A 12,320-nucleotide genomic window follows, 5' to 3' on the forward strand; every position below is an offset into this window, starting at 1 on the left:
TTTGACAGAGAAGGATAGTGAGAGAATGGGTGCACCAGGACTTCCAGCCACTGAAAACAAACTCCAGATGTATTTGTCACCTTGTGCAGCTGGCTTATGTGGGTCTTGGGGAATCAAACCTGGGTCCTTTGGCTTTGCAGGCAAGTACCTTAACTGCTAAGCCATCCCTCCAGCCCAAGTTTTTTCTTTTTGTTTTTCAAGGTAGGGTCTTACTCTAGCTCATGCTGACCTGGAATTCACTGTGTAGTCTCAGGGTGGCCTCGAACTTACGGCAATCCTCTTAACTCTGCCTCCTGAGTGCTGGGATTAAAGGTGTGTACCACCATGCCCAGCTAAGTTTTTGCTTTTTTGATGCAGGGTTTCACTGTTGCTTAGTTGGCCTTTAACTCATGACAGTTCTCCTACCTCACCCTCCTGAGTGCTGTGATTATAGGCATGAGCCATCCTCCTGGTTCATAAGAATTCTATTTTTTTTTTTTTTTTTTAGGTAGGGTCTTGCTATAGCTCAGGCTGACCTGGAATTCACTATGTAGTGTCAGGATGGCCTGGAACTCACTGTCTCCTTCCTATCTCTGCCTCTCAAGTGCTAAGATTTAAAGGGCTGCACCAACATGCCCAGCTAAGAGTTTGAATTTCTATATTTGAGGGACTTACTTAGTTCTTTATGATTTTACGCCCTCCAATTTTCAAGCATTGTAGCTGTTTCCCTTCCCTCAGTGCTACAGTGCTACCATTGACAGTTGTTTCTTTAGTATAAAAGATTCATTTCTGCTTTTCAACATTTTGGTTTTAGGCCTATCAGACGCTTCCCCCATTTTTTATTATGTCTCTTTAAAAAATAACTTTACTTTTTCTGGGCTGGAGAGATGGCTTAGTGGTTAAGGCATTTTGCCTGCAAAGCCCAAGGACCCAGGTTCGATTCCCCAGAACCCCATGTAAGCCAGATGCACAAGGGGCACATGTGTCTGGAGTTCTTTTGCAGTGACTGGAGGCCTTGGCATGCCCATTCTCTGTCTCTTTCTGTCTGGCTGACTCTCTCTCGCTCTCTGACTCAGCTTGCAAATAAACAAAATTTAAAAAAAAAAGACTTTTTTTCCTAACTCAGTGTTACTTGGGTAGTATTCTCAGTTTTCTCTTTCCACAAACTGAAAGCTTGTTATAATCTACGTTTGGTTAATGTACTTACAGAAAAAATTATCAGTAAGCATTAGTGACTAAGGAATTTTCCTTACTTCTTCCCTCTCTTCCCTGTGTGTGTGTGTGTGTGTATAAAAGAGAGAGAGAGAGAGAGAGAGAGAGAAGGGGAGGCCAGAGGTTAATGTGAGGCATCTTCCTTGATCACTCTTCCCTTTATTTTACTGAGATGCAGCGTCTCTTACTTGAGCCCAGAGCTCACTGTTCAGCTAATCTAGTTAGACAGCTTGCTGTGGGGTTCCCCCACCTCTACTTCCTGCTCACTGGGATTGCAGGCAGCCACCACACCCAGCTGGCATTTATGTGGGTGCTAGAGATCAAAACTCTGGTCTTCATACTTTTATAAGAAATGCTTTTATCTATTGAGCTGTCTTCCAGGCCCCTTGTTTATCTTTTAAGACAAGTTCTGTATAGCTGAGGCTGACCTTGGAATTCATGGCAATCCTCTTGTTGGCTTTCTGAGTGCTAGACTCTCTGGGACTGAGCCCAGAAATCTTTTTTTTTTTAATTGTACACATGTTGTTATTTATTTAAGATAGTGTTTTGATGTGTAGACCAGGCAGGCCTCAAACCTCTCAAATGTTGAGGTTATAGTTGTGTGCTATTATACACCTCAGAATTTCTTTGTAAAAAAGAAGTATTTTCATGATTTGAGATGCAGTTCAGTAGTAAAGTGCTTGCATACCCACTTACATGATGCTCTGGCCTTGATCCCCAGCACCATTATAAAAGCAGTTCCACCTGAGACTACATAGTTAATTCCAGGTCACCCTGGACCAGAGTGAGACCCTACCCCAAAAAAACAAAAAAACAAACAAAAAAGTTCCAGGGCTGGATAGATGGCTTAGTTGTTAAGGCGCTTGCTGCAAAGCTAAAGGACCCTGGTTAGCCAGAGGCACGAGGGGGTGCATGCATCTGGAGTTCATTTACAGTGGTTGGAGGCCGCCCATTCTCTCTACCTGTCTATTTCTGTATCTCTCTCAAATTAACAAATAAAAATAAACTATTTTAAAAACAGTTCCAACCCCATGGGGAATACCTGCAGCCCTACTAAGGAGGGTCCCCAGTGGAATGGGGGCAGGGATGCAGGAAAAGTGGGTAGGTAGATGTCATGATGTACCCATACAAAATGTTGTTAGTAAATTTAAAAAAACCAGTTCCTGAAACTTAATATTATGATCTGTAGTCTCATCTCCAGAAATTATGGTGTTCATTATTACAATTATCTGTAACAGATAAATAAAGCTTATAAGTAATATCCATATACATAACATCAAATGCTGGTTTTGTTTTCATTAATTTATTAAAGTCAGAATATCCCAGTAGTAGGTAGAACACTCTGTGGTGAGGTGTAGAAAACAAACTGAAATGTGTTCTTCCAGCTTCTGAACTCTTGTGGTAGTTACATGGTTCAGTTAGTGAATTTATCCATTTATCCATCAGGTTCCCTTGATGCCTACTTGTATGTGGATTACTGTTTTAAGGTCAAAGTTATTTTTTCAAGACAATATTGAATTTAAGATTTTCTCTCAAAATTAGCTAAATGTGAAGATTTAACTATAATTATAGTATTTTTTATTGTATTAGTAATTTTATTTTTATGATCTTATTTGCAGATGACCTTCCTGAACTTCAAGCTGTTCAAAGTGATCCTACCCAATCTGCCATATACCAGCTAAGTTCAGATGTTTCACATCAAGAATATCCAAGACCATCTTGGAACCAGGATACCTCAGACATACCGGAAAATGCTTACCGAGAAAATGAGGTGGACTGGTTAACAGAATTAGCAAATATTGCCACTAGTCCACAAAGCCCACTTATGCAGTGCTCTTTTTACAACAGGTAGGAGCATTTGTTATCTTTTTGCTTAAAATGTCTATCATTACAAGAAGCTTTTTCAGAATCTTGTAATTTTACAATAATTTTGTTAGCTATCTAATGGCTGGTTAAATTAAGTTTAAATACAGGTATTAGAATTACTTGAGCCCATCCTTGTATTAAAATGATCAGAAACTTCCTTCAATCAGTGTAATTTTATAGTGTAAGAATTGGGTAAAGGTACTTTGAGAAAAATAGCATAAAATGTTTGTAAACATTTAAAAGTTACCAAAAGTAGAGTAAGAGGTACTTATTATGCATTTTATCTTTCAGAAATAAAAATTATATTTGTCTAAAGTATCATAGTTACAGTAAACAGTGTATTTTAAATGTTTATCAACCTTAAGTTTAATCTTTTTGGTCTGGGTTTGATTTTTCAGTGTAGATAGCTCACTTTCTTTGCTTATTGTAAAGTTTCCTAATTTTGAAATCTTAAAAACTTTAAAAAGTAGACTTTCAGTAAAAATCACTGTTTCATATATCTAGACAAGAGTGAGTTTCTGTGGTGTAATAATGGACAGTCTGAACTAATATCTCTAAAGAGATCTAAGAATAATACTTACTGTTATTATTTATTCCTTAAAACATAGGCTAAATATGACAGAATTGCTAGGTGATGTAGTTCTGAGCGTTGATACCCATCTAAGCTAGCTAGCATGGCGCTTCACTAACAGTAAACTTTAGGGCTGGACAGATGACGCAGTGACCAGGTGAAGGTGCTGACTTGCAAAACCCTGCTGGTCTCCTGCTACCCACATAGCACGTGTGTCTGCAGTTTGCTTGCAGTGGCAAGAAGCACTGGTGTGCCCATTCATAGTCATTCTCTCTCCAAATAAATAAAAACACATGTTTAAAAAAGAATAAACTTCTAAACTATGAAAACCTTTTTCTTCCAAGCTATTAGGTTATACTGCTTTTCTCCCATTTTTGCCAGGATATTGGTCTTGATTACAGCAAATTTGGTTTGTTAACTTCAAATTCCATGCAAATTTCCACAGGGAAGAAAGCTTTCCTTTCAGAATATAATTTCCTTTGTGTTCCTACTTTTCACCGTAATCATTTTTTGGCAGAAGGTAATGCTGGTTAAACAAACCGGGACTTTGTGCATGCTAGGCAAACACTTTACCACTAAGCTACATCTCAGCCCCTTCACTATAATCTTAAGTCAGAAAGCTAAAAAATTTCGTACATTCTTTTGCAAGAACAAATGCTGATTTAACGGTTGCTTCTCCCTCCATAGGGAAGGTTCACCTCAGTAGCAAATGTGTAATAGAAAGAAACTGTATGGAGATGAACCATTTAGCATGTAACTTTCAATGCAAAACGAAGTATAGTATGAAGATTGAGGGTTCTCATATTACAAATAGAAGCAAAAATATGTATACACACACATATGTATTTGACTTAGGGTTGCATACATGAGTATGGGGTTGGGAGTTAATTACCAGAGCATGGGTAATTTATTGATCTGTACCACTGAAGAAAATGACTTCCCACTCCTTAAATAACCTTTAATTGCCCATAGTCATAGAATCCTTTAAAATTAATTTTTATGCCTGGTGTGGTGGCTCACATCTGTAACTCTAGCACTCAGGATGCAAAGGTGGTAGGATTGCTGTGAGTTCAAGGCCAGCCTGGGCTACGGAATGAGTTCTAGGTTTTCCTGGACCCCTGCCTCAAAAAAATTTTTTTCTATATAGGTACAATGGAAAAATTTTAGTGAGGGTAAAATAAAAAATGAGGGACTAATAAAAAAGAGAATCAGAAAGAGGCTCATCCTTGTTGCTTGTTGAAAAAAAGGGTTTGTGTAGACTTGGGTATACTTTCTTTCTGTTAAGGACCTCATTCCTATTTTCCATTTCATTTGAATATGCCTCTTTTCCAGATTCCTATGTCCTTTATAGGTTTTCTTATTTGTTACTCCACCCTTGAAAATCTCATCTGTTTATGAGGGAAGGCTATTGTAAGTTACTGAAAGCTTCATACTTGGCTATTGTAGGTTATTGAGAGCTTCATACTCGGAAGAGAGCACTGCCTGTCAGATATTTTACCAAGAGAAAAGAGAGTTTTTCAAGGTGATCTTTTAGGTGGGGAGAGGAAATAACTAACTGGTACTTAAATTTGTAGTTGATTTACAGCAATTTTCTATTTGAAAAGAAAACTGTCTATATGGAGTGGAAGATAGGCTGCTTTCTGCTGTAAGTTTTAGTAGTTTTGTTTAAGGTAATACATTATGTTTACCATGGCTGCAGATAGAAGAGTGTTCAGGCTAAGCTTAGATACTGCATTCTTACTGACAGTGCCTCTATCAAAGTAGAAGAAATGGATGGGGAGCCCTGCACAAGTAGGCACTTTACTCCATGAATGAAGATAGGCACATCTGCTATACATACAGAGATGAAAGGGAATGATGGGAGTCAGGTGTGGTGGTGTGTGCCTGTAATTCTAGTTATTACGAGGACCTGAGTTTCTGGGCTATATTGCTAACCCCGGCTCAGGAAAAGGAAAAAAAAAAATGGGTAAGTGCACAATGGTAGTAATTTAGAATGCATTTTTAAAATACTTTATTATTATTATTTTTTATTTATTTGACAGAAAGAGACAGAGGGAGAGAGAGAATGGGTGCACCAGGGCCTCCAGTAAACAAACTCCAGACAGGTGCGCCTTCTAGTGCATCTGGCTAATGTGGGTCCTGGGGAATCGAACCTGGGTTCTTTGGCTTTGCAGGCAAACACCTTAGCCACTAAGCCATCTCTCCAGCCTTATTATGCATTTTTTTTAAGTTTGGTATGTGAAATAGGTTTTGGATAAGCAGTTAAGGTATAGTACATTACAAATGCAGTCTTGTTGCCTTTATTATGTTTATCATAGCTTGTCTATGTATAGTAAACTTTAATTTTCCACTTGATGTTCTTTTATCAAGAGGAGAAATCTATGGACCTAGTATATGGTAAAACCTGCTACTTTATTTTAGATCATCTCCTGTACACATCATAGCTACTAGCAAAAGTTTACATTCCTATGCACGCCCACCACCAGTGTCCTCTTCTTCAAAGAGTGAGCCAGCTTTTCCTCATGACCACTGGAAGGAGGAAACACCAGTAAGACATGAAAGGGTGAGTTTATTCATGAAGTTAAACTTCTGCAAAGTTTATAGAACAGTTGAAAAACATTAACTAAGAAATTCTTTTGAAGCACATACAGATAAAACTAGTACGTTATATTGTTCTGTTAGTGACGTGGATTCGGTTTTATATACAGCCCTGTTGTTAGGAAGTTTGTAATTAATAGGAATGTACATTTAACTTCAAAATCTTCAGTATTGAAACAATACTGTCCTTAAGTTTAGAATGATTACTTTTCTTTTTTGGTTTTTCGAGGTAGGGTCTCTTTCTGGTCTAGGCTGACCTAGAATTAACTATGTAGTCTCAGGGTGGCCTTGAACTCATGGAGATCTTCCTACCACTACCTCCCGAATGCTAGGATTAAAGGTGTGCACCGACTAGAATGATTACATTTTTGAAGGTTCGAGTTAAAATTAAGTAGTAAAAGATTTATTTTAAAAGCAAAGCAAAAAAAAAAGTACAACATTTTTCTCTAGGCAAATAGTGAGTCGGAATCAGGCATTTTCTGCATGTCCTCCCTCTCAGATGATGATGATTTGGGATGGTGCAATTCCTGGCCTTCTACAGTTTGGCACTGTTTCTTGAAAGGTAAAGAAATATTGAAACATTTTATAGCTAGTTAGGTTGCACACTAGTCACCTGTCTAATTCTTACCTTCTAATTCAACTTCAGGCACAAGACTATGTTTTCATAAGGGAAGCAATAAGGAATGGCAAGATGTTGAAGATTTTGCTAGAGCCGAAGGCTGTGATAATGAGGAAGAACTCCAAATGGGCACTCACAAGGTTGATTAAATTTCTTGAAAAAATTAAGATTTTTGAAAATGAGACATAAAATTTATTGTTAATCTGCAGGAGTAGCCTCGTTACTTTCATGTTTAAATGACATACTTGGGCTGGGGACGATCGCTCAGTGGTTAAAGGCATTTGTTTATAAAACAAAGTCTGCCAGCTTGGGTTTGATCCTCTGTAATCACATAAAGCCAATGCATCTAGAATTCGCTTGCAATGGCAAGAAGCCCCAGCATACTCATTCTCTCTTCCCCCATAAATAAATAAAAATATTTTAAAAAATACATGGCATATTTCAGGTACAGGTTTTATGACCACTGTGCTTATCCTGTTGGACCAGAATAATGACTTTATCTTTGCCTTTTGAGTTACACTTTTTTTTTTTTTTTTTTTTGGTTTTTTGAGATAGGGTCTCACTCTAGCCCAAGCTGACCTGGAATTCACTATGGAGTCTCAGGGTGGCCTCGAACTCATAGCAATCCTCCTACCTCTGCCTCCCGAATGCTGGGATTAAAGGCGTGTGCCACCACGCCCGGCAAGTTTCACTTTCTTATATGAGTAACATAAGCATTTTTTCCCCTCAATTTTTGTTAACATTTTCCATGATTATAAAAAGCATCCCATGGTAATAACATCCCTGCCCTCCTCTTTCCCCTTTGAACTTCCATTCTCCATCATATCTCCTCCCCATCTCAATCAGCCTCTCTTTAACATGTGTATTTTTAAAAATATTTTAAGGGGCTGTAGAGAGATGGCTTAAAAGTTAAGGTGTTTGCCCGTGAAGCCAAAGGACCCAGGTTTGATTCCCCAGTACCCACATAAAGCCAGATGCACAAGGGGCACATGCATCTGGAGTTTGTTTGCAGTGGCTAGAAGCCCTGGTGTGCCCATTCTCTCTCACTTTCTCTGCTTGCAAATAAATAAATTAATTTAAAAAATAAAAATATTTTAAAAATATTTTATTTTTATTTATTAGAGAGAGACAGATAATGGGCATACCAAGGTCTCTCGCCACTGCAAATGAACTCCAATCCCATACCCTATCTTGTGCATCTGCCTTATGTAGGTACTAGGGAATTGAATTTGGGTCCTTAGGCTTCACAGGCAATTTTTTTTTTTTTAATTTTTTTTTTACCACTAAGCCATCTCTCTAGCCCAGCACATGTATTTCTTAACAGGCTTTTGTGGTTGTTGTTGTTGTTAATGTTTTATACATCTTGTGTTGTGGAAATGTAAACTTTCACTAAAAATAAATGATAAACTAATCAAAGCCTAAATACATTAAGGTATTTTTAAAAATTATTTATTTGAGAAAAAAAGGAAGAGAGGCTGATAGAGAGAATGGGTGTGCCAGGACCTGTAGCCACTGCAAATGAACTCCAGGTGCATGTGTCACCATGTGCATCTGGCTTATGTGGTACTGGGGAATTGAACCTTGGTCCTTGGGCTATACAGGCAAGTACCTTAATCACTAAGCTATCTCTCCAACATCCCCCTTAAAAAAAATTATTTATTTGAGAGAAAGGGAGAGAAGCAGATAGAGAGCTTTTTGGTGGTCTGCAGAGTAGTTAATTCTTTGTGGTTTATTAAGAATTGACTATTCCTTTTTTTTTTTTTTTTTTTTCTTGTCAAGGTAGGGCTTCACTCTAGCCCAATCTTACTTGAACTTCTGTAGTCCCAGGCTGGCCTTGAACTCACAGCGATCCTCCATCCTCTGCCTCCCAAGTGCTGGGATTAAAGGCATGCACCACCATACCTTGCTTATATTGTTATCTTTTAAATAACTGCATGACTATCATTTTCTAAATTGATAAGCAAAGACAGTACTGAGCAACATTAGTATCTTAAAACTAACAACCTTATTAATAAAATTGCTTCAACTGACTTCCCAATACTTTCTGAATGCAGTTTTTAAGAACTTCACTGCCTTGGAGAGTATAGTTAGTGTAACTAACTCATTTCTGCTTTTCAGCCTTATTTGCCTCAAGTTTTAACTCACTTTTTACTTGAGCCAATATTTAGAACTCCTCAAAGAAGTGTTCAATGCAACTGCTCTTGGTGGAAGCATTTTCTTCTACCTTTTTTTTTTTTTTAATTTTAATTTTTATTTATTTTCAAGCACCCAGAGAGAAGAGAGACAGAGAGAGAGAGAGAGAGAATGGGCACGCCAGGGCCTGTAGCCACTGCTAAGGAACTCCAGACACATGTGCCCCTTGTGTGTCTGGCTTACGTGGGAATTGATCCTAGGTCCTTTAGCTTTGCAGGCAACTGCCTTAACCACTAAGCCATCTCTCCAGCCATCTTCTGCCTGTCTATATTTAATTTGTTTTTTACATTCCAGTTCAAAAGTTCTCCCTAATCTCTCAGTTAGTGTCATCCTTTATTTTATATTTTTGAGGTAGGGTCTCACTGTGGCCCAGGCTGACCTGGAATTCACTATGTAGTCTGAAGGTGGCCTTGAATTCAAGGCAATCTTCCTACCTCTGCCTCCCGAGTGCTGGGATTAAAGGTGTGTGTCACCACGCCCAGCTTAGTGTCATCTATTAAATTTCATCAGCATCTGTATTTAGTCAGAAATGTGTGTCTCAGTGTACCTTCCCTAGTTATTTATACATGTGTGTGCTTCTTTGCAGCAGGTTCTAAAGCTCTGTCAAGTCAGGGATACTGTCTTGGTTGTTTTTCCCTTTTCTACAAAGTCCTAACACATAACAGTAATTTTACTATGTCCTTAGTTGAGCATTTATTTCCAATTATTTATTCTGCATATGTTTTCAGGGCTATGGTTCTGATGGTCTAAAGTTGTTATCACATGAAGAAAGTGTCTCATTTGGTGAGTCTGTATTGAAGCTAACATTTGATCCTGGTACAGTAGAAGATGGCTTACTTACCGTAGAGTGTAAGCTGGACCACCCTTTCTATGTTAAAAATAAAGGTAGGGCTTCAATTAAATTTGTAACATTCTTTGAACACATTTGTAATTAAATCTTGTATCTTTGAAGATTAGAAAAAATTAAAATTTATTTCACATCAAATCAAACTGCTATTCTTTTCAGTAGTCAGATACAACTATTTCTTGTGAGTATGAGAAATTTCAGTAATGTAGGATACTACAACCTCTTATCTTTGTTTTGTTTGTTTTCTGTTTTTGTTTTTTCAAGGTAGGTTGCACTCTAGCTCAGGCCAAGGCTGACCTGGAGTTCACAATGTAGTCTCAGGTGGCCTTGAACTCACAGTGATCCTACCTGTGCCTCCCGAGTGCTGGGATTAAAGGTGTGCCCCACCACACCCGGCATCTTTCTATAATTTGAGGAATGGTGTATTCTGGTACTTTTTTTTTATAGTTATGAAACTATAGGCCTAACTCACTTTTCAGAGACCTATTACATTACTATTATATTAAACATAATTTTATAATTTAGGGAATATTTCATGTCTCACCATTTATTATTATTTTGTAGATTGATAGAAGTGCTGAATTATAAGAGATCTTGTATATAATACTGAAACTACTTTTTTACATTGCTGAAAGGAAATACTTAGCTGGTACTTGCTTTATTGCAAGAAAGAAACTTGACATGTCTTAGTTATTGTCTCTTAGGGACTTTAAGTAGTAACATTGTTTATAAGATACCTAGGATGTTTGTTGCCAGTCCTCACCTGTATGAAACGTTAACTTTAGGTTGGTCATCATTCTATCCAAGTCTGACTGTGGTGCAGCATGGCATTCCATGTTGTGAAATTCATATTGGTGATGTCTGTCTACCTCCTGGACACCCTGATGCCATTAATTTTGATGATTCAGGTGTTTTTGATACATTTAAAAGGTAAGTTAGAGTCTTTCCATTTTTCTTTCCAGTAAACTGTATCCTTAATTCCTCTGGAGATCTTCTGATAGAAAGTAAAAATAAGTCTTAGGAATTTATATGAGTTTATATCTGAATAGAATAGTCATACAGGAAAGATAAGATTTTGAAACACTAGAATTAGATTAGGAAGAACAGCACATTATAGGATCAAGAGTCTAGTAGATCACCTTTGATAGTGAGGTTAAAAATAAGAATCTGGGTGTGGTCGCACATGACTTTACTTTGATTCCACCACTTGGGAGGTAGAGGCAGGAAGATCAGGAATACAAGGCTAGCTATGAGGTAATGAGTTCAAGGGCAGCCTAGCTACATGAGACCCTGCTTCAAACTGGGCATGGTGGAGCATACCTTTAATCTCAACACTTGAGAGCCAGAGGTAGGAGGATCACCATGAGTTCTAGGCCACCCTGAGACTACATAGTTAATTCCATGTCAGCCTGGGCTAGAATGAAACCCCACCTCAAAAATAAAAGAATGATAAATAATCATAATGAATTTGATATATCTGTTTTTACTTTTAAGTAGTCCTTAAATTTTCTTTGCATTCATTTTATCTGTGATTTTAAGATGCATTGTTTTTGAAAGTTACCAAATTCATAGGTATAAACATAGAATTGTCAAAATATCCTATTGGCCTGTGTGTTTCATTTCATTCAGTATGTTAATGTATCTTTTATTTATTTACTTGCTTATTTATTTGATGTAGGGTCTCACTCAAATGGAGACTGACCTAGAATTCACTATGTAGTCTCAAGGTAGACTCAAACTCATGGCAATCCTTCTACCTCTGCCTGCTAAGTGTTGGGATTAAAGGCATGTGCTGACCATATCCGGCCAATATGTTAATGGATCTTACATACTGTGAGGTTATTCTCAAGAAGTAAGTAGAATGAGGCGCAGCACAGGCCATTTGCTGAGTAAGTATCTATAAGGACAAGGTGTGGTGGCACGTGCCTTTAGTCCTACCACTCAGGAGGCAGAGGTAGGAGGATCCTTTGAGGTCAAGGTCAGCCTGGGACTAGAGTGAGACCCTACCTCAAAAAAAAAAAAAAAAAAAGACTACAGAGTACAGTCAGAATGCTGTTTTGTTCCCTCAATTCTGTTTTATTTTTGAGTGCTGAAGTAAGTATTCTTGGCATGTTGATAAGTGATAACTCATGATTTAGTAAAAATAACTAGAGCCGGGCATGGTGGTGCACACTTTTAACCCCAGCACTCAGAAGGCAGAGGTAGGAGGGTCACCGTGAGTTCAAGGCCACCCTGAGACTACATAGTTCCAGGTCAGTCTGAGCTACAGTGAAACCCTACCACCAAAACCAAAAACAAAACAAAACAAAAAACAAAAACTAGATAGAAGGGTTGGGTAGAAAGATTGCTCAGTGGTTAAAGGCACTTGATTACAAAGCCTGCCTGCTTGCTGCCTGCCCATGTTCATTTCCCCAATATCCACATAAAGCCATTTT

The 12,320-nt window shown here is 38.0% G+C and overlaps 1 protein-coding gene across 3 annotated transcripts in view; it reads left to right on the forward strand.

The window, feature by feature from the left end:
* Positions 1-12,320, forward strand: part of Hbp1 (HMG-box transcription factor 1) — a 38,207-nt gene that overhangs the window by 12,984 nt on the left and 12,903 nt on the right. For all 3 annotated transcript variants that reach the window (XM_045135741.1, XM_004652878.2, XM_045135740.1), the window contains 6 exons: positions 2,811-3,039; positions 6,050-6,191; positions 6,677-6,788; positions 6,873-6,985; positions 9,767-9,923; positions 10,671-10,815. In XM_045135741.1, coding sequence (XP_044991676.1) covers positions 2,811-3,039; positions 6,050-6,191; positions 6,677-6,788; positions 6,873-6,985; positions 9,767-9,923; positions 10,671-10,815 — 898 coding nt within the window. The remainder of the gene's footprint in view (positions 1-2,810; positions 3,040-6,049; positions 6,192-6,676; positions 6,789-6,872; positions 6,986-9,766; positions 9,924-10,670; positions 10,816-12,320) is intronic.

The sequence above is a fragment of the Jaculus jaculus genome, chromosome 16, assembly GCF_020740685.1.
Source record: "Jaculus jaculus isolate mJacJac1 chromosome 16, mJacJac1.mat.Y.cur, whole genome shotgun sequence".
In the NCBI taxonomy this organism is placed as follows: domain Eukaryota; kingdom Metazoa; phylum Chordata; class Mammalia; order Rodentia; family Dipodidae; genus Jaculus; species Jaculus jaculus.